The following is a 24,843-nucleotide window of genomic DNA, read 5'->3' on the forward strand; positions in this document are numbered from 1 at the left end:
GTGAAACAAGTTTAGCAAAAATATATTGAGAAGAAAAGCCAGAAACTAGTATTTTTTTTGAAATTCAGAAACAAGTTTCCAATATCCATTTCCGCTTGGATTCCCTACACTGTGCCAGGCACAGGTGTGGGCTGAGGAGGGAATCCATGCTTCCCTGAAGGTTACAGTAGCTTGCAGCTCCCGGGCTATCTAGTATCGGGATACGTGCCATCAGCCAAGAGGTCAATGCCTTTCCCTCTGTGTGTCAGTGGGCAGTGCACATAAAGTAACCCAAGTCCTCCATCAGAGAGGCAGGCTGCCCTGTCTTGGCAGAAGGAGTACTGGTGCATGAGCAGGGTGGCAGGGATGAGTACTGGAGCCAGTCGGGAGCACAGCATGGTGACAAGGGCTGAGGTACACTCCTGGCCAAGGCTCGCTCACACCAGCCAGTCCCAGCTTTAACGATCTTAACCCTTGTCCTTTCCCTGGGCCTGGCCCACAGAGGGAGACCCCAGGTGGCAGAGTGGAAATCGTTACTTTTTCAGATTCTCTAGTTCTGAAGTGAGGCTAGGGCCTATGGATTCAGACAACCTTCAGAACGTCCTGACTAAGGTATGAGTCATGGAGGGAGAACTGGAATTCTTGACTCCTTTAGCAGATCAGGTGTAGAATGGAAGGCTAGGACTTTGCTAACCTAATTCTCCATCTCAGGGATCCAGTGATATCAAACAGCTTCCTGGGCTTTGAACGCTTGCTAAACGGACTGGCCACTGTTTTTCACCAACGTGTCTGATCAACTGAGCTGCTGGCAACACCGGTCAAAGTTGCTAGAAATTCTGACCCAGGTTATTTCTAAAAAGGAAATAAAAAAAGCTCAAGGGAAACACCACCTTCATCTTCCTTTTGCTGCTTTGCTCTGGACCGAGGGAACGTGTATTCATAAGAGCTAACAACAAAGGGGTCCAAAGTACTCACCGCTGACAACCTGGCAGACCGTCTGGTGGGCTACAAAGGAAACGAAAACAAAAAAAAAACATATGTTTTGGTGATTATACACAACCAAGTTGAGTTTTAAAAATTCATTCTTACTGTCTTACTTTGTTGAAAGAATAGAATGCAGGAGTCCCGTTACCCTCCCCAGGTGAGCACAGTGAAACATACCCCCAAGTGCCCTGGGCACTGGAATATTCCAGAGGACGTGTTCCTAAAGAGGTGTAGGCTCACGGTTCAAAGAAATGGTCTTTTGCAGTAGAGGGTGGGGTGGACAAGGAAAAGGCAAAGAAGACACATTTAGGCTCTGACCCAAACTTTTGTGATAAAACTGGCAACAGGAGCACAGAGGTGCTATTTAAGAACCAGTCCAGTCTGACTCTTGTTCCTTACAAGTGGAACTAAAGCTTATAAATTAATACTAAACGATAATTGTGCAGAAACCGAAATAGCAGGAGTCCCCTCCCTGGTTACTACATTAGAAAAGAGAATGACTCCAAATCTTAGGCAGTTAACAAGCAAGACTTCCTTTTACCTGTAACAAAATAAACACATTTATTTATCTACGAAATGCACACGTTGAAAGATGTAAATAATCATTTTAATAATCTCATCTTTTCATTTAGAAGTTTACAAATTTAGAGAAATTGGGTTGAGGTTGGTATTTTTCAAGGAAATCTTTTCTTCAAGGATGGTGCAAGTTAACAGCAAACGACATGGCAAAGAAAATTTCTAAGAGCAGAACCGTTCTAGGCATTTCAGAAACACGCGTATAGAATTGATATTCTACTTCCCACAAGCAAAAGATGGCTCCCCGAGGGATTTCACTTTCTAAAAGTACAACTGCCTTTCTTTAAAAGTGTTCCGGAAGCAAATACTCCACACTTTGTCTGTTTTGTTCACTGCTCTATCTCCAGTAGAATAGTGTACCACCTAACATACAGTGGATATGCAAGAATACTGGCTGAAAAAAATAAACTCAAGCTTTTCCCTAATTTGCTGCCTTAGGCAGACTTTGCCTCATTACAATAGTGAAATGTCTCAAATAATCTTTTAAGGGGGTCAGCAGGAGCCTGGCCCAGGATTGCAAGGAATCATGGAATTCTCTTGTCAGTCTAGGTCAGCTGGTCAAGGCCAAAGTCAAAGAAATGCTTCTTGCCATCTCCACATCGAAGAACTTTCTCGCTGAAAATAGCTAGAGGAAGCTAAAGTCATCTTTCTTTAAACTACAGAAGGAAATGAAGGGCCAGAGCCCTCTGGAATAATTTTAACCTTGGGGTCGTGTGCAAAGCTGAGCTGGACTTCAGGCTGGTAGGCAGAACGTGCCGAGTCGGGGAGACTGTGCAGGCTACGTGTCGGCTGTGACGCGTCACTGCAGGGGTAAAGGGTGCACAGTATGGGAGGCGGGGCCTGGACCAGATGCTCCATGGGAATCACCGCGGCATCTGCTGGATTATCATGGGATGATTGGAAGCAATAACCATGCTGGGAACCAGAACCCAAATCCTGTAGTGCCTTTCCCAGGCTGGTTCATTGCAGGTGCTGGGTATCCCCGAAGAAGAGGCAGCATTATCACTTAAACCGGGCAGCAAGTGGGTAACCTGTGCTTCTTCAGTATGCTTTCCGGGCATGCTGGAGAGCATCCTCCAATTACCAACCAGAGCTCAGCTTAACGCTTCTGTGTGGCTTCAAGAACCGCCCACACTGCCTCAAGAGGAAAGTGCAGCCGGCAGAGGAGGGCTCAGAAAGATGCCCTCTGAGAGGAAAATCGGCGGCCTCTCTGCTAAAGGGGGTTCAACAGGTCTTGTCTGAATCCCCCCGCCCCCACTTGGTGTCACCCTGTGTGTGCCCGGTTGGCCTTCCCTCCCCTGTCTCCTATCTGTACCCCATCTGCACAGAACCCCCTTCTCTTGCCCTTCCGTAGCGGGAGCCCTCAGTAAAACGTGGAGGTGAATGGAGTGGTAAGACACGCCAGACATGCAAGTGTGAGCCTGTAGGGTGCAATGCCAAGACCACTCCTCACTTACCATCCAGTTTGGAGCCTAAAAAGCGGCCAACAGGTTAACCATTACTTACAAGGGCTTCCCTATCCACCAACGAGCTGTCCTGAATAAGATCTCATTGAAGCGAAGCCAAATCCTCTGAAAAATCTCCCGCCCCTAACCCCGGTCCCCATCCCCCATCCTCCCCCTCCCCTCCCGGGGATTTCCAGAGAGACTTCCAACCAAGCCCTGCTCTGCAGGGCCTGCAAGCTGTTCCGATCCAAAAGACTCGCTACCTTTTCATAATTCAGGTCGAGTACAAGAGTTTCAAAATAAAAAGTCTAGGAAATTAATGCAAAAACAGAGTTTGCCTTTCTAGGCTGTCTAAACCAAGCGGTCTCTAAAAACCACGTTTTACTGTAAAATGATTTTATGACTTCCTGCTAAAATTTACCAGCTCTTCTTTCTATGCTAAAAAAAAAGAGACTTCTCTTAAACGTTCCTTTTCGGGAACCATCCTAAGAGATTTTCTTTTTCACTGCAGACACAGGAGGCTGAAACGAACCTTCACTCACAGTCAGCAGTACTGATTATGCACCAAGTGTATACACCTTCCTGGGACATTTCATCAGCTTTCACAAGCCTTCAATTCTATAAATGATTGGCCCATATATACCAGATATAAAACAGACCAGACTGCTCTCTTTCCCTCTTTCAAACACTAGAATTCAAAGTATTCATTTAAGACTCAGGCTGTGGGGCAGAACTACTATGAAAAAAAAGATAAGAAGAATTTCTCCTGAGAAACAACAAGGATTTACTGTAGCGCACAGGGAACTATATTCAATATTTTGTAATAAACTACAATGGAAATGAATTTTAAAAAAGAATACAGATATATACATATATGTGTATAACCGAATCACTTTGTATGCACCTGAAACTAACACAATACTGTAAATCAACTATGCTTCAATTTTTTAAAAAAAAAGAGAGAATTTCTCTCCATCTGTTGACTGTGAGTCCTCAGGAAAAGTGGCCAAAAGAGCAGTTCTAAGGGAAAAGAGGAAGGTTTTTAGAATGACAGATCGCTAAAAGTTACAGAAACAATGTGAGGGTTTGTCACTGTGGTACACAGGTGCTGGGCACTATGGTATTATTCAGTAAGCATTTATTGATTACCTGGTAATTCCCCGGGTTGGAGAAAAGTACGGTGAAGGCTACTATGAAAGACGTGAAGTCTTTCACTTTAATGTCCTGGTTGCAAAAGCAACATAGAAGTCTAATCTCAATAAGACAAAATTCCCTGGGAGAGCTAGATGCAAGTAGAGTCACTGGACTTTGCTGAATACTGCTTGAAACATATGGGCCATTCCATTGGAATTCAGAAGCATATTTATTTTTATGAGATTTCTTAATGCTTCTGATCTTCACCATGTACCAAGCAAAGCCCACAAATCAAGTTGCTTTTAACTTTCAAAAACAAATGAAGAGCTAATTAGAATTTCCCTTCTTTGCAAAACTGGGAAGTGAGGCAAGATGTGTATCAGGGCCTTGGCTGGAGAATGAAGACAGAGAAAAGGCACTGGATGATCAGATTTTTTTTTTTTTTTTTTTTTGGCTGTGTCCTGCGGCACGCGGGATCTTACTTCCCCGACCAGGGATTGAACTCATGCCCCCTGCATCGGGAGTGCGGAGTCTTAACCACTGGAACGCCAGGGAAGTCCCATGACCAGCTTTTTATGATGACCCCAAAAGGGGCTTGAGGATAGGGGATTTTGAGTCAGAAGACGCAGACGTCTTTCCTGATTCTGCAATTTACAAGTTGTGACACCTGGGGAAAATCACGTATTTCTCTGCGTACCTTGTTTGCTCTCTTCAAATGGGGATAATAACTCCCATGTGTTGACCAAAACAGCGCTTCTCTGACATAAATTACTCCCTCTCATTGCTTTCTTTGCCTTCATAGCAAATTTTCAGTTACTTTTTATTTACTGTCTCTTTCCCCCTACTACAATGGAAGCTCCATGAAGGCAGAGATTTTTGCTCCTTTTGCTCACTGTGGAATCTGTGCAGCCAGGTGCATTCAAGCGCTCCCTGCATTTTTTGTTTGCTTTGGTTGGAATGTCTCTCTGAAAATGCTGAAAGGCTCTCTGCCCTCATTCCAGGGTGATTTTAAGGATCAGATCAAACAATGGAGGTGAAAGGGCTTTGAAAGCTGCCCAGCGTAATGACTGTAGCATATTGTTTTGGTCATTTATCGTCCGGATACTATACTCTACACTATGCCCTTCAAATATCATGGAGTGGAAGATGATTTTCAAAAGGGGATCCCCCTTTGTAACTGCTATCTATTGGCTGTAGCCTAGGCTGTGCACACTCATGACATAACTAGAAAATTCAGTCAATTCACTGGGGGGAAAAAAATCCATCAATATACGGTCAGACAGTTCTTACCCCAAAGCACCACCAACTAACTGACCTTTTCCCTTTTCAAACAAATTTGCCTTGGTGTCCTGAAGGCAAATCACAAGTTTTAATCTGGTGTTGGCTTAACGGACAGGAAAAGAGTCTTTTCTAGGAAAGACTTTTGTTAGCAATAGGTAATACATGGAATCAGATAAAATATTAGAAGTAATAATGTAAAAATATAAGTAATAAAAATTCTGGGGTAAAAGAATATGCATAAGACAGGTGTGTAAGCAAAAATCTTTTACATATATTCCAACCAGCTTGATGGTTTTTAGTGTGGAAGGGAGGGAAAGGCTGTTTTCACTATCCAAGACCTGCTGTGTGTAATGGTTTCTAGGTTTTCTGACTGTCAAATCAACTTAAATAGCGGTCCCCGAGGAGAAACCCAAATGCATTCTGTGCCCAAATCTAAAAACATTAAGGGGGTATTACACTTAGCCAACTGTCCTACAAATTGTATTTTGCCATTTTCAAGAAAGTTCAAGCACTTGAACTTTGGTATGATAACATTTTTCAGTTGGTTCTAGGCATTTGTTTAGTGACCTGACTTTGGATCACCAACTTCACCTCCCAAACTCTATGTTAGACACTGAATACTGGGTAAATGGATGGTGGGGACTTGGCTATCGGCAGTTCTGTTTGTTTTGCTTTTAAATGATTTCTTTACAGATTCCGTTAAAGATTTTCCATTCGGCAGAACGAACTTCCTTGTACAAATAGTGTGTAGGGGTTTTGTTATCATGACAACCTCTGAATTATTAACACAGTATGAGTCACCCAATCAAAGAATCCGTAACTAGATATTGTTTTTGTCTCTCCCATGACCCCTTTTAGGTTATAAGTTCAAGGATTCCACACACTGTAAAGCTCTGTGCAAAAGGGAATGGCTGTCATCACAGTTGCCATCTCACTGGCTGCTTTTTTAGCTCATCTCCTTTTAGAAGTTCATGGTAGGACCACGGAAGGTCAAATGCAAGCATCTCTTCCTAGCTTTCTGGAGATTTCTGTATTTTATACAGAGCTTCTTTGACTTATTGTCTAACTATCCCAAACCCTAAGAATTTTCCTGATTAAAAAAAAAAAAACTTTAATATTTTGACATTTTATGTATCCTTCATAATTTTTGACTTTAGAGATGACTCCTTTTAGGCAAATATTCAGAACCCAAAAAGTAATCTATAGTTCACTCACCGGAGCAGAGAATTTATTAAATCAAGTCTTTCATTTCCTTGCTGTGAAAGGCCGACTTTGTTCTCCTTGATGAATTTACCTATTATCTCGCTCCTTGCCCAGAAGGAATTCTCAGTATCCCTTTTAACAGACAGCAGCGCCAACAGGTAGAAACATAAACAACATAGCAAGTGGAAAATGCCTCATGAGTGCCCCTAACTGAAATCTATCCAGGCTAAGGGAGGCTACACAGCCACACTTTTATCTCCGGTTTATGTCGTCTCAACAATCTGGTTTCGAAGAGTATTCATTCAGATGTAGACCATCATAACGATATTAAAAATTCCAGTTAATAATTAAATACAGGATGTCAAAGATACACTTACCTCCTGTTTAGTTACTTTGGAGCCATCCTTGCCCTCTGGATTTTCTGGAGACTAGAAAGAAAGAATTTCGGTGAATTGTATTTAAATTGGAAAATGCATATTAAAAGACTACATAAGCCAATGATATTCTGCAGGGAAAAATAAGTTTGTAAGAGGATATGTTTCACACACACACACACACACACACACACACACACACACACACACACTGCATTTATCTGCATAACTGCTCTAAGATTATACCAGGAAGTATTGCAAGAACTGATCTGAGCCCCTGTTCTCAATGCACATTCACTCTAAGGAATTTTCATTGATCTCTTGCTGCCCGGTAAAGAACAGCGACCCAGTAGTCGGCAGCAGGGGTGCCTGGGACCCAACACATGTTCCAGTCACTTTGTTTCCCTAAGGTGAGAGCAGGGAAAACCTAAGCCAAGCGCAAAAGCGTACTTTCACCCCATACTCGCCTAGCTTTGATTTCTAGTCCATTTCTTGATACGACTTGATACATTTATCGTGAGTTCCTATTTTTCCATCGTCAGCTCCAGGCTCTCTCCCACACTTCCAGCCTCGGTAGGATGGCCCAGCGCCCGGCCACGCCAGCCGATTTCTTTCCTGATTTTGATCCATCCCCGCCCCGGGCGGGGGGCGGGGGGGCGAGAAGGCACCCTCCCACTCTCGCGACAGCTCAAACCTGACTCCCAACGGGGGAAATACACTTACATTTATGAGACATATCAATTATCCCAATATATTTTTATTGGATAAAGACAATAAATAAGATAAAAACTATTCAACTAATTAGAAAATTAAAACTATTTAACACAAGATAGGAACGGAGTTCCCAGGGTGAAAACATACAAAGAGCAAATGACATTTGGCACAAATGTTTGGCTTAGGAAAATAAAGCAGCTACGCTGTAACGCCTCATCTGATAAAATGAGAGAAACATTCAAAGCTCCTAAAACCCACTGTTTGCTGGGGTTGGTGACACTGTAAATTAATATAATATTTTCAGAGAACATCCTGGCAATATGAAAAAGACACTTAGGACTAATCATATAATGACCCAGTAATTCCAATTTTGGCACGAAGACTCAAAGAAAGAGACTTCGTAAAAATACGGTTTTGTTTGTACTGTTTCTAATATGAAATAACTAGAAAGAACTCACATGATCAGTAAATAACAGAGAAATATTTAAATAAATGATGTAATTACTAACGCAATGCGATTAAAAATAGTTAGGCTATGTGAATACATGGAAAGTCCACATAAAGTTAAGGTTAAATTTAAACACTTAGATTATAGGTAAATCCCTGGTGGTCCAGTGGTTAGGACTCTGTGCTTTCACTGCCATAGGGCCCGGGTTCGATCCCTGGTCAGGGAACTAAGATCCCACAAGTCGCACAGCACAGCCAAAGAAAATAAACACTTAGATTATAAAGTAATATGTAAAACATAGGTCAGAAGTAGATAAAGACTTTGAGAAAGACAAAAGCTTTTCTTCAAGACAAAGTAAACCTTCTCTCCTTCCCTGGGGCTGCCTGTTACCCACTGTTACCCACCGTCTACCGATTCATCTCTCTTCAGAACCTCCCAGATCCATGGAGCTCTCTCCTGTTTCCCAAATCAAACAATTATTTTTCCCTCATCCATGGAATCTTCTCTATAATCAAGGAAAACAAAGCTTCCCTTTTCTTTCTTTTTTTTTTTTAATTGTGTTAAATTCTTGGTGCAAATTTCTATTTATTTATTATTTTTTGGCCATGCTGCGTGGCATGCAGGATCCTAGTTCCCCAGCCAGGGATCAAACCCGTGCCCCCTGCAGTGGAAGCTCAGAGTCTTAACCACTGGACTGGTGCGGGGTGTGGGGGGGGCACGGGGTGGAGTCCCAGAACTTCTCTTTTCTGTCCCCACTCTCTTGCAAAGAATGTCTGGCTCACAGATCTCATGCTATATCAGCCAGCTGAGTTAGAGACAGAAAAATCTTAGAAAATCGAATCCCTAGGTGAGCCATTTGGCTTTGCTCATTTCCACGGTTACAAACTTGACCCTTCTGGCCACAAACCAGATCCTCTGTTGTCTAAAGTGCTGGGCTCTCATTCTCACTTATCAGGCCACTCAGTAGATTCAATCTGGGGTACCCTCCAGCTGTAACTGATAGGCTTTTAAAGAAGCACCGCACAGCTACTACTGATGTTACATGACATTAAAAATTTGCTTAAACTGATGCTAGTGACATTATGTTCAATATTCTTCTAGGCAGTGGATTTGTGACAGCAATATGACTGAAAGATCACTCTCTAAACACTGACCTAACAGTGTTTGTATTGGATGCAAATTATTGAGAAAGAGAAACTTGGAAAGACCCCACCAAAAAAGCAGGTGTAACTGAAAATGTTAATACTTTCAGATGCATGAACGAACGAACCTAAGACTGGAGAGGGGAAGAGATACAACTCCAGCAAAGCTCAACCTCTCCATAAGAGCATTCTATGAACAGGCACATAGAAAACTGCAAGTCAGGAACGACCCAAGTGACCTTCACCCTGGGATCAGTGGGGTACTGTGGCACACATGCAGGTCAAGACACTGGCTTCAGTTGTGGCTCTCTACCTAGAAGACGTGTGATCTGGGGCAGTGAGTTCATCACTGTGGCTCAGTCTCTTCATCTGATAGATGATAATGACATCTAACTCAGAGGGTCATGTTTACGTTCAAGCCAGATGTTGGGGAGAGCATTTCAGACTGAATCGCTATACAGATGTTATACAACAAAATATATAAGTCTCCTGAATTATCAAATATGATATATCATATTGAACAGGGCCTTGAGGTTGAGCACATTTCCTTACAACCAGAGTCCCTGCAACCTTGTCGTCTGTTTTTGTTACACAAAGTAACAGGTACACGATTTCGGAAAGACCTACCGTTTCCGGCTGTCTTATCACACACTCTGTCCACCGTTAACACTTAGCCATGAGGCTGGAGAGAGCAGGAGATCATGGTATGAAGGGATTAAAAGAGAAGCCCGAAGGTTTTGTCCCAAGGGATCTTGAGGAATAAAAACAAAGAAAAGGGAGAAATGAGGCTTGGGGGTGTACATAGATGATCTCAGATGTACTTCAACCACCTTGTGGGCTGACGGGAAGGTAAGTGAGTTAGACGGGATGTGGGGAATTCCAAGGCAGAGGGGTCTTGCCTCACTCCCCCAGACAGGGTAGGCTTATGCTAATCCAGTTGGAACCCACAATGGTCAAAAGGGCAGAGAACCATGGTCTAACAAAAAGATCTCATTCACATATCTGAGGCTCCTTCAGCACCCAAGTAGATGGGGACCAAGCTGAGAGCCAGCAAGGGGTGGGGGACACACGTGGTGGCCTGATGGAAGGCAGAGCAGGGATTCTGGGGGAGTCAGAAGCACCACTGAGAGATGATCTGAGGGCAAGTTGGCAGGCAGGTGGATCACTGAACACCTGGTGACCCAGTGGAGACCCCAAATCAGCCAAGAGCATGAAATTTGGCAAAAATCAACAGGTAGTTGAACTTTTTAAAATTACAAGTTCTGAAAATTAAAGTAGGCTCATTGAAATAAAAAACCTCAAAACATAAACTCTAGACCAGGGACAGTAGAAGACATAATGAATTGTCACGGACTGCTGAGGAATTAGCCCAGAATGTAGGAAAGAGCAATAAAGAGATAATATGAAAGAGAGGTTAGGAGACATGGTGGCTAACTGTGAGGTTCCACCCGTATCTCATAGACATTCAGAAGCAGAGAGCAGAGATACTAACAAAGGCATAATGGGTGAGAACTTTCCTAAACTGAAGTCATGAGTCTCCAGATGGAAAACTCACACCAAGGAACAAACTGGAAACAAAACAAAGCAAACAAATACAATGAGACATAATAAAACTACAGAAGGTCAAGGAAAATGAGAAAAATCTTTAAAAGTTATCAGAATTAAAAGATGAATTAGTTTCAAAGAATTACTTCTCAAGCATCTATAAATTATAAGAAACTACAAAGCAATGTTCAAGGAGTTGAGGAGCAATGTTCAAGGAGTTGAGGAAAACTGTCAGCCTAGAATCCTGTACCCAGCTATCATTCTAGAGTGAAGGCAAAATCAAGACATGTCAGAATACAAATACTAAGAGAGTTTACTACCAACAGAGCCTTTCTTTCAACAAGGATCCAGAACTAAATAATCAAATTCAGCGATAAGAAAAGTGAATTAAGATGGAAGGAAAATATGTAAGAAAAAATGTATAAAATATATTGGCAAATCTAATTATTACCTGTAGATACTAATATGTATTTTTTGTGTGTTTAAAAATATTTCAGTAGAAATCCTAGATTAGTGCTGCCCTATAGAATTATAACACATAATTTTAGATTTTCTAACAGCCACATGAAGAAAGTTAAAAGGCATGGGTGAAATTAATTGTAATAATATATTTTATTTGACTGAACATATCTAAAGTTTTATCATTTCAACATGTTATCAATATCCAAATTATTAATGAGATATTTCACAAATCTTCTTGGCACTAAATCTTCAAAACCTGGCATGTATTTTACACTTACAGCACACCTCCATTCAAATGTTAAGTTTTCACCAGGAGTACCTGACCCTCTAAATATGTTAGAGATCATAAAGTTTATAGTAGTTTCACATATCCAGGTTGTTGCAAACATATTTAAAATGTTCCATAACTGAATCTAATACCAGTTCTTAAATTTAAATTGATTAAAACTAAAATTTTAAAAATTCAGCTCATTCTTTCTCATTGGCTAATAGACTCATGCAGTTAATGGCTGCCATATTGGATGGCACAATTCTAGACAATAACAACTGCAAAAGATGAGAGGAGGGGGAACAGATCATCCTCACCCCCAGAGTGGGAGGGCCCTGCTTTTGTTCTGGAGAATGATACTGACACAGAGTCATTTTAGACTCTGTTAAAACAAAATTTAAAGACAGGCATTAAACATTTTAAGAAAATAAAGAAGATCTATAAACTTAAAAATCAGGAGAAGTGGAATAAGGCAAATTTTACAATCAAAGGCAGGGGAGAAAAGAGCAAACCAAAGGGAAACACATAATAAATAGAAACCACAAAATAAGTCATTAAAAAAGTCCAAATATATTAGTTATCATAATATACCTAAAGAAATTGTATTAATTCATTATAATGTCAAGTAACAGAAGACACAGAACAATACAGGTATATGATTCCACTTTTACAAATTTTAAAACCAATCAATATTATGGATTTATATGTGACATATACATCATAAACGTATAAAATCATGGACTGGAAGGATACACACCAAATTCATGATCATGCTTCTCTCCAGGGAGGCTGACAAGGGAAGGGAACCAAGGGGGTGTTCCGAACTTGAACTTTATCTGTAACATTTTATTTTTAGAAAGATCTGAAGCAAATAGGATAAAAAAGGTTCAAATGTGTGAATTCTGAGTGATGGGTCAATAGGTATGTTATATTATTTCCTGAATTTTTCTGTACTTAAAACCCCCTAAAAAGATTACCAATATTAAGGGGGTAGGGGAGTGGAAGCAAAGCCCAGTCGGCAGTGCCACATCTACTCCCAACACAAATTCCATGACTATTAGTGCTTTCTGCATTCCTTTTTTTTTAAAACAGTTATTTTATTTATTTTTATTTTTATTATTTTTTTTGGCTAAGCCATGCGGCATGCAGGATCTTAGTTCCCCAACCAGGGATCAAATCCATGCCCTCTGCAATGGAAGTGTGGAGCCTTAACCACTGGACCGCCAGGGAAGTCCCAGTGTTTTCTGTATTTCTTAAACGGCTTGTAAGTCTGGCCCACACACTGCCTCTTCCTTTTCTGTTCAAGACATACAATTCATAGTCATTTCATTTGTGCTGATATGAAGGAATCTGGAGCTGGGTAAAACAGGAAGCCAAGAGCATTACAAACGCGAATTCAGAACTGTCCCTCTTGGCTGAGTGTAGGATGAGAGCCGGGCAGAGGGAGCCCGGCTTCCTTCAGCAGCTGACCAACTGCACCGTCTCCATTCTCCCATCGCACAAAGATGCCTGGGTCCTGCATCCGAAGACACGAAAATGCACTGAAGGGGACACAACAGTGTTTCCTTAAGATAACTGTAGCAGCAGCCCTTCTCAGGCAACCAAGAAAAGAAAATTGGAATTTTCATTCTGTAGAACATCCACAGGAACCAACAGGACAAATTACCAACGGTTGAGCTTCTCCTGCTTCTCCTTCCCCTGGTAACAGTGGTTACCACCTTACACAGGGGCTCTTGTGGGGGTCGTGAACCCAGTTTTCTCGCTCCAAACTCAGGAAGGTATCAGAGAAGATGAGAAAATCCTTATAGCCTTCAACAGTTGCTTGGGAACAGCAAGCACTACATGGCCTTAGCCTCCAAATTTGTCACTACAGAGAAAAACATTGAGGGTGTGGCAGGAAGCTAGGAACAAAAGGCTAGTGCCTCCTGGTGCCATATTTCTCAGCCACAGGAGAAAGAGGAGGGCTCAGGGTTCTCAGCAAAGAGTACTGGACCTTGTATTAAAGTTCCAAATAGTCTTTACTGAAGTGTAGGCTCTCAGAGTTTTCCTTCTAAGATTTTAAGTGACAAGGGCTACTGCTTATACCTTAAGTGAATTTGTTGAGAGCCTAGAGTATCTATGAAATTCAAGTAACCATCTACCAGCAGCCATAGAACAAATCCAGTCTCAACTCCTGGGTTATCCATGCTGATGCACGAAAGCTGGGAGCAGACGTAACCCTGCAAACAAACAACCAACAACCACTTCTTTTCACCTGGGGAATGTATTACTTTGAGGGGACTTTTCTCTAACTTGCTGGTCAATATGTTTAAATTATTATTATTTTTCTTTACATTTTCTTTTAAAATCAATTTACATTTTCTGTTATAAACCTAAGGCTGGAGAAAAGAAGGCAGTCCACTAGTAAGCTGGTTAGACGAGGAGAAACCATTCTAGGACGAAAATCCAAACAACCCACCCCGAGAAAGACTGAAATGTGTCCATAACTAACTCTTTACTTTTCTGCTAAAGTTAACACATAAACACAACTACTTGATTAATTCCCCCCCACAAATGGGGGCACTGTCCAGGAAATTCTTATGAAGTTTTCCAAATAACAGGTACTTCCCTTAAACTCAAATATTCACATATTTGAATTTGACATATGAAACAGACACTGAAAATTTTATTCAAAGCCACAAGGACCATTGTTTAACATCAGCATGGCTGCTTTTCATTCATGCTGTAAGTATATGTTTGGGACCCTCCAATACTGCCTTGCTTTCTTTAAAATAACCCTTAAAAATCCAGCATTTAGGATTGAGAGATCACATGCAAAGGATTAATAATCAAACTGATGTCAAATTTCATTCTTACCTCCTTCCTTGCTTATGCCTATTAATTTCATCAACTTTTATAAACCCAAAGAGCTTATTAAGGCCATGAGGCTAGTATGTCTTCCCCAAATAAAATTTTGTTGTTCAAGATAAAAGTAGTTGAGTAAGAACTCTGCTTTAGAAGACTTTGGCTGAACCGATGTAAACAGCAACTCTTCTTTTCTGAGAGATACTTTTAGGGAAACTATCTCACACTGTACTCCATTACAAAAGATAACTGGAAGCAAAGAAAAAGCCCTCTTCAAGTATGTTCAGTGAACTTTTCTTAGTATAAATACACATAATTTAATAATGGAATTATATCATTAATATGAAATAATTTAAAATATTTCACACATCTCTTTGGTCTGAGCTGCCTCTTTCATGAGAGCTATCTCTTCCTCCCTGTTGTGTGAATGGCATCGTGGGTGAAGGTCCCAGCTGAGGTCCGAAGCCTGACCCCAGTCTGGCTTGTATCTTATGTCCCTGGGCCTGAGTTTCTTCATGAGGAGAACGAAGAGGATGGACCCGAAGCTCTCACTTGCCTGACTTTGTGAGATGCTCGTGTACATACTAATCACATTATGTAAGTGTCTAGGACAGAGATGCCAGGTATGGGAGTCTTAGAAAAGGACACGAGAACAGACCCAAAGGAACAACCATAATCTCAGTAAACATGGATTCTGTACTGCATTTATGTGCAAGGCAATGATCTGAATGAGTTAATCTCCTCATTACAATCCTGTGAGGTTGGTAAACAGTATCATGTCTATTGTATAAATGCGGAATTGAAGCCAGAGAGGTTAGGTAATCTTGCATCTTGCAAGATAACCTAGCATCTTGCCCAAGATGACCCAGCTGGTAATCTTGCTGGTCAGTGGGAGAGCTGTGCTTCAGAGCCAGGGAGGCTGGCTCAGGTTCACGACTCATCCACTACACCACTCTAAGTCGTTTCTGCTGGCTTTCCCAATTTCAAAACTGTGTGCAGATCTGGGATGCTAGGAGAGCAAAGCGCTTCCAGGGTGGGAAATATCTTAACCTGTAGACCCAGCCAAGCAACACATAATATGTAATGGAGTGTTTCCTACTCCCCCTCATTTGTGAGCCTCTTGGAATAGCAAGACACGATTTCCCATTAAAAATATTACATGTTGATTGCTTCCATGTCCTGGTTATTGTAAAGAGCGCTGCAATGAACAGTTGGGTGCAGGTATCTTTTTGAATTATGATTTTCTCTGGGTATATGCCCAGGAGTGGGATTGCTGGATCATATGGTAGGTCTACTTTTAGTTTCTTAAGGAACTAAATGTCCATCGACAGATGAATGGATAAAGAAGATGTGGTACATATATACAATGGAATATTACTCAGCTATAAAAAAGAATGAAATAATGCTACTTGCAGCAACATGGATGGACCTAGAGATTATCATACTAAGTGAAGTAAGTCAGAGAAAGACAAATATCATATGATATCACTTATAATACAGAATCTAAAAAAATGATACATATGAACTTATTTACAAAACAGAAACAGACTCATAAACTTAGAAAACAAACTTACAGTTACCAAAGGGGGAAGGTGAGGGGGTAGATAAATTAGGAGCTTGGGATTACCATATACACATTACTATGTATAAAATAGATAATCCACAAGGACCTACGGTACAGAATAGGGAACTCTACTCAATATTCTGTAATAACCTATATGGGAAAAGAATCTGAAAAAGAATAGATATATGTATAACTGAATCACCTTGCTGTACATACCTGAAACTAACACAACATTGTAAATCAGCTATACTCCAATATAAAATAAAAATAAGAAAAGATTAAACTTAGAAAAATAAATTTTTGTCAGATAATTCTAAAAAAAGTTAAAAAATTAAATAATATTGCATGTTGACAAAAAAAGGAAAAAAATTACATGTTGAGGGCTTCCCTGGTGGCGCAGTGGTTGGGAGTCCGCCTGCCGATGCAGGGGACACGGGTTCGTGCCCCGGTCTGGGAAGGTCCCACATGCCGCGGAGCGGCTGGGCCCGTGAGCCATGGCCGCTGGGCCTGCGCGTCCGGAGCCTGTGCTCTGCAGCGGGAGAGGCCACGACAGTGAGAGGCCCACGTACCACAAAAAAACAAAAAACAAAAACAAAAACAAAAACAAACAAAAAAAAATTACATGTTGAGATGCACATAAATGTACTATTCTGGGTTTTTAAATGGTCACACACACAGACACAAGTATTTTTATCTATTAAAAGTAAAGGCAGGGGCTTCCCTGGTGGCGCAGTGGTGGAAAGTCCACCTGCCGATGCGGGGGACACGGGTTCGTGCCCCGGTCCAGGAAGATCCCACATGCCGCGAAGCGGCGCAACGGGAGAGGCCGCAACAGTGAGAGGCCCGCGTACCACAGAAAAAAAAAAAGTAAAGGCAACACACCAAATCAGTTCTATCATTTTTAACAGTACTTTACATTTCTCTGTATACTTTCACCTTGTTGCTGTATTTGATCCTCTCAGTAGCACTGAGATACACAGGGACTGTCTTAATATTCCCATTTTACAGATGAAGAATAGAGACTCGAAGAGGTCAAGTGACTTTCCCCCAATAAAGAGTTGTGGAGACCACACTAGACCCCAGTCTTCCAACTTTTACACCAGGGATTTTAAAGGGATGTTATCAGATAGTTACTTTATTTTCCTATTTGCTCAGACATGAGTTTATTTCTACTAAATGATAAACACAGTTATGATGTTTCTTATATTTTTGCAAAATGAATCAGCTAGCTCTGATGTGATGGACATGTGACCACTCAAAGGGGGAACAGTAAAATTAAAAATTTTAATTAAGAGAAGCGATACAGGAAAGCAATGAGAAGTGGATAGAAAAGATACAGTTAAAAACTGTATCATGTGGCATATATATGTAACTTCAGAAGAAGTCTTCAAAGCTTCACACGTTGATCACCTCAAGCCTTTGGTATGTTTACCTCCTACATACACCAGGCCCAAGACTCACAACTTCCCGCGAAGTAGAATTTAACAAATTCTGTCCAGTACTGTACTGTAAAAAGCCATAGCTTGTACCCAATTAAGAAAAAACAAAGAGAGAGAAAGAAAGAAAAAAATAAAATCTCTTGGGGTAAACTTTGTATTTACCTTTGTATGGGGTCAGAATAATAAAGATATAATTTTGAAATACTATCACTTTATATCTTTTAAAAATAACTTTTGTAATTAAACATGATCATTTGGTAATCCAGGACTGTGAAATAAAAATCCATCCAGTTCTAGGTCCAAAAGCTTTGCTAAACTATGAGGCTTTTAGCACCTGCTAAAACAAAACACCTGCTCATTTTTAAAATCCAGTGCGTAAGCAATGGCGGCTTAACATTTACATTATAACCTCTCAATATATTGTATAATATGCAAGTGTATTTACATGTTTCTGGTCACAGGGGAATATCCCTATTATTTGAAATATAACAAATTAACGAAGACAATACATCTTAGAAATAGTAAATCCAGCAGTTTCATGGTAGAATTTGAGAAAATATGAAGTTTTAGACCCTCAATACTCAGATACCAAGGCTTGGATGAGGAAACGTCATATATATACCTTGTATATGACCCTACAGTCCATTGGATCCTGAAACACCCAGAAGGCTTCATGATAATGTACATCTTTCAGAAGCCAGAGGCCTGGACCCTGAGCGCAGCCTTAGGGCATGATCACAGATAATAATGACTTGTGGGGTACCTTCCTATGACTGGTACCTAGAAACAACGGCATCAGCCTATATCTTAATAAAGACAACATTTTAAACAGATGGACACTCACATATTTACATAACTCCTGAATCTTCCCTGTTTCATTCGTTGGGCACCTTGATTTAAATAAAAATACACGAGGCCAATAGAAACAAATATTTACGGGAAGTACTGTGGTGTCATGGTTAGGAGAAAAAGCTTGAGTAAAAGAGGGCTGGGGTAGAATTCCTGGCTCTGTCCCTTCCCAGCTGTGTGACCCAGGGGAAATGCCTTCATTGCACTAAATCCCAGTCTTCTCACTGTGGATGTGGATGGGACCGGCCACAGGGCTCGGTGGCTCAGAGCACAGGCTCTGGAGCCAGACAGCCACGACTGCACTCCCGGCTCGGCCACCCGCTACCTCTGAAGATGTCAGTGTGGAGAGCACACACCTGACCGGGTGGTTGGACGATTCAGCTCATTAACGCAAAGTGTTGGGAACAGTGACTGAGTCACAGAAAGCCACCTACATGTTATTTACTGTGAGATGACAACAGCCTCGCAGGACTGCGGGGAGAATAGAATGAAATAATATGAAATTGCACCATAATACTTGCCACACAGGTTTATTTCTAACAACTTCACATATTTTTATTTTATTCTAACGACTATAAAGCACAAAGCTCACGTCCGGTACAGCCAGGTATTCAATAAGTGGTAGCTATTTAAATTTTAATGGGAATAAATATGTGTATATATTGTTACGGATATAAGTTCTTCTTAAAATATTAAATTTTGGAACCAATTTTGAGATTTAAAACCTTTTTCTATATCTCCCTACTTCTGATTATGCATATCATTTACTTACTGGGACTGAACATGCATTTGCCTTGGGCATATATAAATGGCCCTGTTTCTGGACATGCTCACAAGATGTAAAAATACTGGACTCAATAAATACCTTGACCAGGAACCCACACATGATTCCGCTGAACTCTTCCAAGAATGCAGTTAAATGTACAATAAATAAGCAGCCAGTGGGAGAAAATATTCAACATTTTGATTTGGTTCGTTATCATCAACACTGATTTTTAAATTACTCAGGAGACTAACATTGTATTTCAACATACTAGGTACTGTGAAAGCAGAGAGATTAAACGGTGTTTACTTCAGTCGCCATTTCCAAATTGTACCCTGCAGGAAAGTGGAATCTATTTAACTTTGGTGTAAACAAAGGCAGTGCTTTAGGGGAAAAAATATAGGAAAAGAGGATCACTTGATAACTGATTTGCCAAGGGAATTTTAATGTTATGTGGCAATATTCTTAAGCATAATTTTTTCTCTGAGAAAAATCAACCATGTAAAAATGCACCAGATGAAAGCTTACGTTCTTTCAAAAACACTACCTACTCCTATAATTGCAGTTAACTGGCCATACAGGGTGAGATCTGTGCACCACTGGTCCTACAAAATGGAAGCTTGGCTTATCAGAAGCCTGTCATTTCACTGTAGTTCTCTTAATAATTAAAAATATATCAGCACCACAATAATGAGCATCCATTGACCGTCTCACACACGCCAGGCCCTGTGCTAAGAACTGTGCATTCACCATCTCATTTAATGCCTCCAACGACCCAACGAGGTAGAACATATTTTTAGCCCAGTTTTGCAGATGAGAAAACCGAGTCTCAGAAAATTAGGAACTCAGAAGCTTAGGGAGGAGTTAAGTAACCTGCCCTAAATTACACAGCTAGTAAACAGTAAAGCCAGGCTATATTGGACTATCTCCCCAACAAGGACATGAAATAATTAAAGTTACTACCTTCTTCCCTTGAAAACAATTCATTCATGCACTCGTTCAGCAAACAGTTACAGTACCTGTGCGAGGAGATGTAGGGGGATTAAAAAAAGACCAGAGCCACCCAAGACTTCGTGGTCAAGTGGAATTAGAAGGATTACAAAGTTAATTCAAAATTAGGTAATCAATCAAATAACATGTGTCAACTTAGAAACATGGTCCCAGACAACCACCTTTTAAACATAAGAGGTTGGTTACAGAAAAGCATAGGGACCAAGAAATCATTGAATCTTTACTAATGAGTGAGGGTAGCTACCGTACACAATCTAACCCCAAATGTTGTAACCGGCCTCGAATTTAACTTCCTTCTACTTCAAAGAAAGCAAGACTTCAGAGATCACCTTTATTAACAAACTAGCGCTGATCCTCTTGTGATTTAAAAAAAAGAAGCTATAATCTCCAACCCTTTTTTTTTTTGCGGTACGCGGGCCTCTCACTGTTGTGGCCTCTCCCGTTGTGGAGCACAGGCTCCAGACGCGCAGGCCCAGCGGCCATGGCTCAGGGGCCCAGCTGCTCCGCGGCATGTGGGATCTTCCCGGACCGGGGCACGAACCCGTGTCCCCTGCATCGGCAGGCGGGCTCTCAACCACTGCGCCGCCAGGGAAGCCCTCCCCAACCCTTTTAACCAAACAACTTTCTGCCAGTGTTTTTTCTTTGGACACAGAGTCTGACCAAACTTTTGAATGCTCAGAGCTCATAGTTTTTCTTGTGGCTCATTATCACTTCTTGCCCTGAATTATGAATACTGACATATGTATATTACGTACCCTGTAAGACTGAAAGATCCTTAAAAATAAGGGCCTTTACTCATTCACTTCCAAAAGGGTTGGAAAAAAACAATAATTCACTTACTTTCCCAAGGTGATGGTACTTTGCATAAAGGTGATGCTTGATAAATGTTTATTTAACATGAAGTGAGTGAAGGAATGAATAAGATGTATAACCCTGGCATTTTGGAGCCTTTACTCAAATACAGGTTTCATATCAATATTGGCGCAATTAAATTCAGCAAGTATTTATGGATGGCATACTACATATCAGGCCCTTTCACATTCAGACTGGGTAACTCAATATGGCTAAGAAGGCAGTTCCCTCCAAACTGACTTACAGATTCAATTCGATCCCTATCAAAATCATGGCAGGCATATTGTAGAAATTTACAAGTTGATTTGAAAATTTATATGGAAGTGCAAAGGATGTAATAGCCAAAACAATTTTGAAAAGGAAGAACAAAGTGAGGAACTGACATTACCAGTACCAAATCTTACTATAAAACCACAGTAATCAAGATAATGTGGTATTGACATATGGACAAATCTATAGATAATGCAACACAACTCAGAGGATAGAAATCGACTTACATTATGATGAATTGATTTTCAACGAAGGTGCCTAGGCAATTCAGTGGAAAAAAGATGGTCTTTTTAACAGTTGGTGCTGAGACAGGTAGGTATCCACATTGCGCACGCACGTGCACACACACACACACACAAAAGAATTGAAACCCTTATCTCATACTATACACAAATTTAATTCAAAATGGATCATAAGCCTAAATATAAGAGCTAAAATTATAAAACTTCTAAAAGTAAATATCTGTGGCCTTAGATTAGGCAAAGATGTATTAGACAGGACACTACATGGATTCCATCAAAATTAAAAAGCTTCTGTTCTTTGCAAGACATCAAGACAAAATTTCTTTAAAAGCCACAGACTGAAGGAAAAGATCTATAAATCATATATCTGATAAAGGACTTGTGTCCAGAATATATAAAGAACACTTACAACTCCATAATAAGATGAACAATCCAATTTCAAAATGGGCAAAATATTTTAATAGATGTTTCACCTAGGATATCCATTATGCTAGTAAACACATGAAAAGATGCTCATCATCATTACTTACTATGGTAAATTAGACTAATTAGAAGGCTATAAGCAAAAAACCCTGACAATACCAGCTATGAGCACAGATGTGGAAAAACTGGAACCCTCATTCACTGATGATACAATTACTTTGGAAAACAGTTTGGAAGTTTCTTAAAGACAGACTTTCATACCACCCACCAGTTCCACCCTTAGGAAACTTCTCAAGAGGAATGAAAATATGTCCGTGCAAAGACTTACATACAAATATTCACAACAGCATTATTTATAATAACCCCAAATTGAAACAATCCAAATGTCCACCAACTTGTGAAAGGATAAACAAAAAGTCGAATACCCACACAGTGGACTATTATTGGGCACTATAAAGGAATGAGGTACAGATACATGCTACCCCATGAGTGGACCTCAAAAACACTATGCTGAGTGAAAGAAACCAGACGTAACGGACTACATACTGTGTGATTCCTTTTACATAAAATTTCCAGAAAAAGCAAATCTATAGAGACAGTAGGTTAGTGGTTGTCTAGGACTGGGGTAGGAGTAGGGACTGTCTGCCAACAATGGGAGAGACCTTTCTGGAGTGATAGAAGTGGTTTAAAACTGGATTATAGTAATGATACACAACTCTATAAATTTATTAAAAATCACTGATTTGTATACTTTGAATAGATGAACAGATTTTATGGTAAGTACATCACACCTCAATAAAGCTTTTTTTTTTTTTTAACGAAATTATACCCCCATCCACATTGCTTGAGAGTTGCTGAAGTGTCAGTGTCACTAAGCACTGGGCAGTAACACTTCCAATCTTTTCTTTAAACCAGACTGGTTTTAAAAACTCACATCTCATTATTCTTAATAATATACTATTCTCTGACTTTTAGTAAACCTAAACATTTTCATCTATTGAGTCTGTTATTTTCTTATAAGGATATACATCTTTTCCATAAGGACATGTGAGCCTCCTTATCTTTCTAAAATAGCACACTTTTTTCAGTGATACGTGGTACAAATACTTTTTCCCCAGTTGTTCATAAATTTTAAAATTTTGTTAACAGTTTTCTTTTCTTTGCCATACTGACATATTCATTTTTATGTAGTCAAAGTTATCTCTATTTTCATTTACAGAATCTGTCTCTGGTGTTATAATATATGATACTCCTTTGAAAGATTAATCAGAAACCTTAAGTATTGTTAGTTAAGCATCCCACGTGCCAAGCCCAGGGCCTTTCTACTTTATGAAAAGAGATAAAACGTAATTTCAAATCTCAAAGCTAGAGGCAGACAGACTTTTCTTCCGTAAACCTTTATTTTAACTGTAAAGAGAGACTAGCGTTTACATCGCAAATTCCTGGAAAACTGCCTCATTAGAGAAAATTTCTGATGTGATACACTAGACATTTCCAATAGTTCCAGTGATGAAGAACTGGAAAAATAAAAAGAAGGATGTGAAAATGTGTTTGCTACTCATGCCAGGACCATGGCTCTAGGACTTGCTGGCTGAGGTCTCTGTGTAGACCATCAGGTCATCACATAACAGCGTGATCACTGTTAAGCATTCGTGGATGTCTGACCAGAACAGTCTAGAACTCAGTCATTCACTGTCCCACCACCACCTGAGTCTAGGAATTAGTGGGTGGTGACCCACCACCCATTAGGTAATGAATAGAGGAAACTCAACTTTATTTAAATCTCACCAACTTGGGAAAGGATGGAACGCTAACTGAAGAACTCGTCACCACTGAGGGCTATACTGCTTCAAAAAATACTCCCGCAGTTATAAAAACCATTTGGTTTCGTGTAGTTATGACTATCACACACGAAGATATAGATAAAACTCACAAAGGTAAGACAGACTCAAGGATGTATTGTACAACATGGAGAATATAGCCAATTTTTTTTTGTAATAACTGTAAATGGAAAGTAACCTTTAAAAATTGTATAGGGCTTCCCTGGTGGCGCAGTGGTTGAGAGTCTGCCTGCCTATGCAAGGGACATGGGTTTGTGCCCCGGTCCGGGAAGATCCCACGTGCCACGGAGCGGCTGGGTCCGTGAGCCATGGCCGCTGAGCCTGCGCGTCCGGAGCCTGTGCTCCGCAATGGGGGAGGCCACAACAGTGAGAGGCCTGCGTACCGGAAAAAAAAAAAAAAATATATATATATATATATATATATTTAAAGAAAAGAAATGTCATAAGAATGTTTTATATTAACGTGGATACTGTGGCCTTCGAGGTACAGTATATACCTGAGGCCTGGTCATGTTGAGATACAATCAGAAGAGGCATCTAAATGCCTGAAAATAGAAAATGCCTGCTTTTCTCTTTGTATATTTGAAACCGCCCCCCGCCAACACACACTTTCAAGACTGGCCCCAGTTCAACCTTCTTTCTTTATCTATCTTACAGCTTATAGAATCTATACTATGTATTCTGGGACATATATACAGGCTTAATATTATTCAACTGTTTTGTGGCCACTACCCGTATCACCTCATTGAATTAAACAGAAGCTCCATGAGGGTAAACTTTATATCCCTATGGCACGCAAGCAGTGCTAGGATTCCAGATGTTTCTACTGACTTTATTAGTGCTGTTTCTTACTCTGCAGCCTCAACAGTGCTCATTAAATAACCTTTCTTGATTTCTGGGAAAAGTTGAAAACAAGGGGCCAAGACGGTTAAAAAAAGAAAAAAAACATTGTGGGGACACTTTCGAAACTTATAATGTACAACAGGCAGTGCTGCAGCCAAGAAAAATATCGTGGAGCAATATGTACATGATACCCCAGCTTCACAGATCCTGCAGAGCAACACACAGATTGTCTCCAGTTCTCTTCTTTGCGTCTAGGCAGCCTTTACCTAATGACTATTGGTTCCTATGTAAGTTTCCGTGAACTCCAGGGTTCCGTGAGGCAGCTCCAAGGTTTGCCTTGTAGATGG

The 24,843-nt window shown here is 40.5% G+C and overlaps 1 protein-coding gene across 2 annotated transcripts in view; it reads right to left on the reverse strand.

The window, feature by feature from the left end:
* Positions 1-24,843, reverse strand: part of HMGN3 (high mobility group nucleosomal binding domain 3) — a 31,809-nt gene that overhangs the window by 4,608 nt on the left and 2,358 nt on the right. For both annotated transcript variants that reach the window (XM_029224226.1, XM_029224224.1), the window contains exons 2-3: positions 6,980-7,030; positions 955-984 (exon numbers count right to left, since the gene is read on the reverse strand). In XM_029224226.1, coding sequence (XP_029080059.1) covers positions 955-984; positions 6,980-7,030 — 81 coding nt within the window. The remainder of the gene's footprint in view (positions 1-954; positions 985-6,979; positions 7,031-24,843) is intronic.

The sequence above is a fragment of the Monodon monoceros genome, unplaced genomic scaffold, assembly GCF_005190385.1.
Source record: "Monodon monoceros isolate NGI ecotype Baffin Bay Population unplaced genomic scaffold, NGI_Narwhal_1 Super_Scaffold_15, whole genome shotgun sequence".
Classification (NCBI taxonomy): Eukaryota; Metazoa; Chordata; class Mammalia; order Artiodactyla; family Monodontidae; genus Monodon; species Monodon monoceros.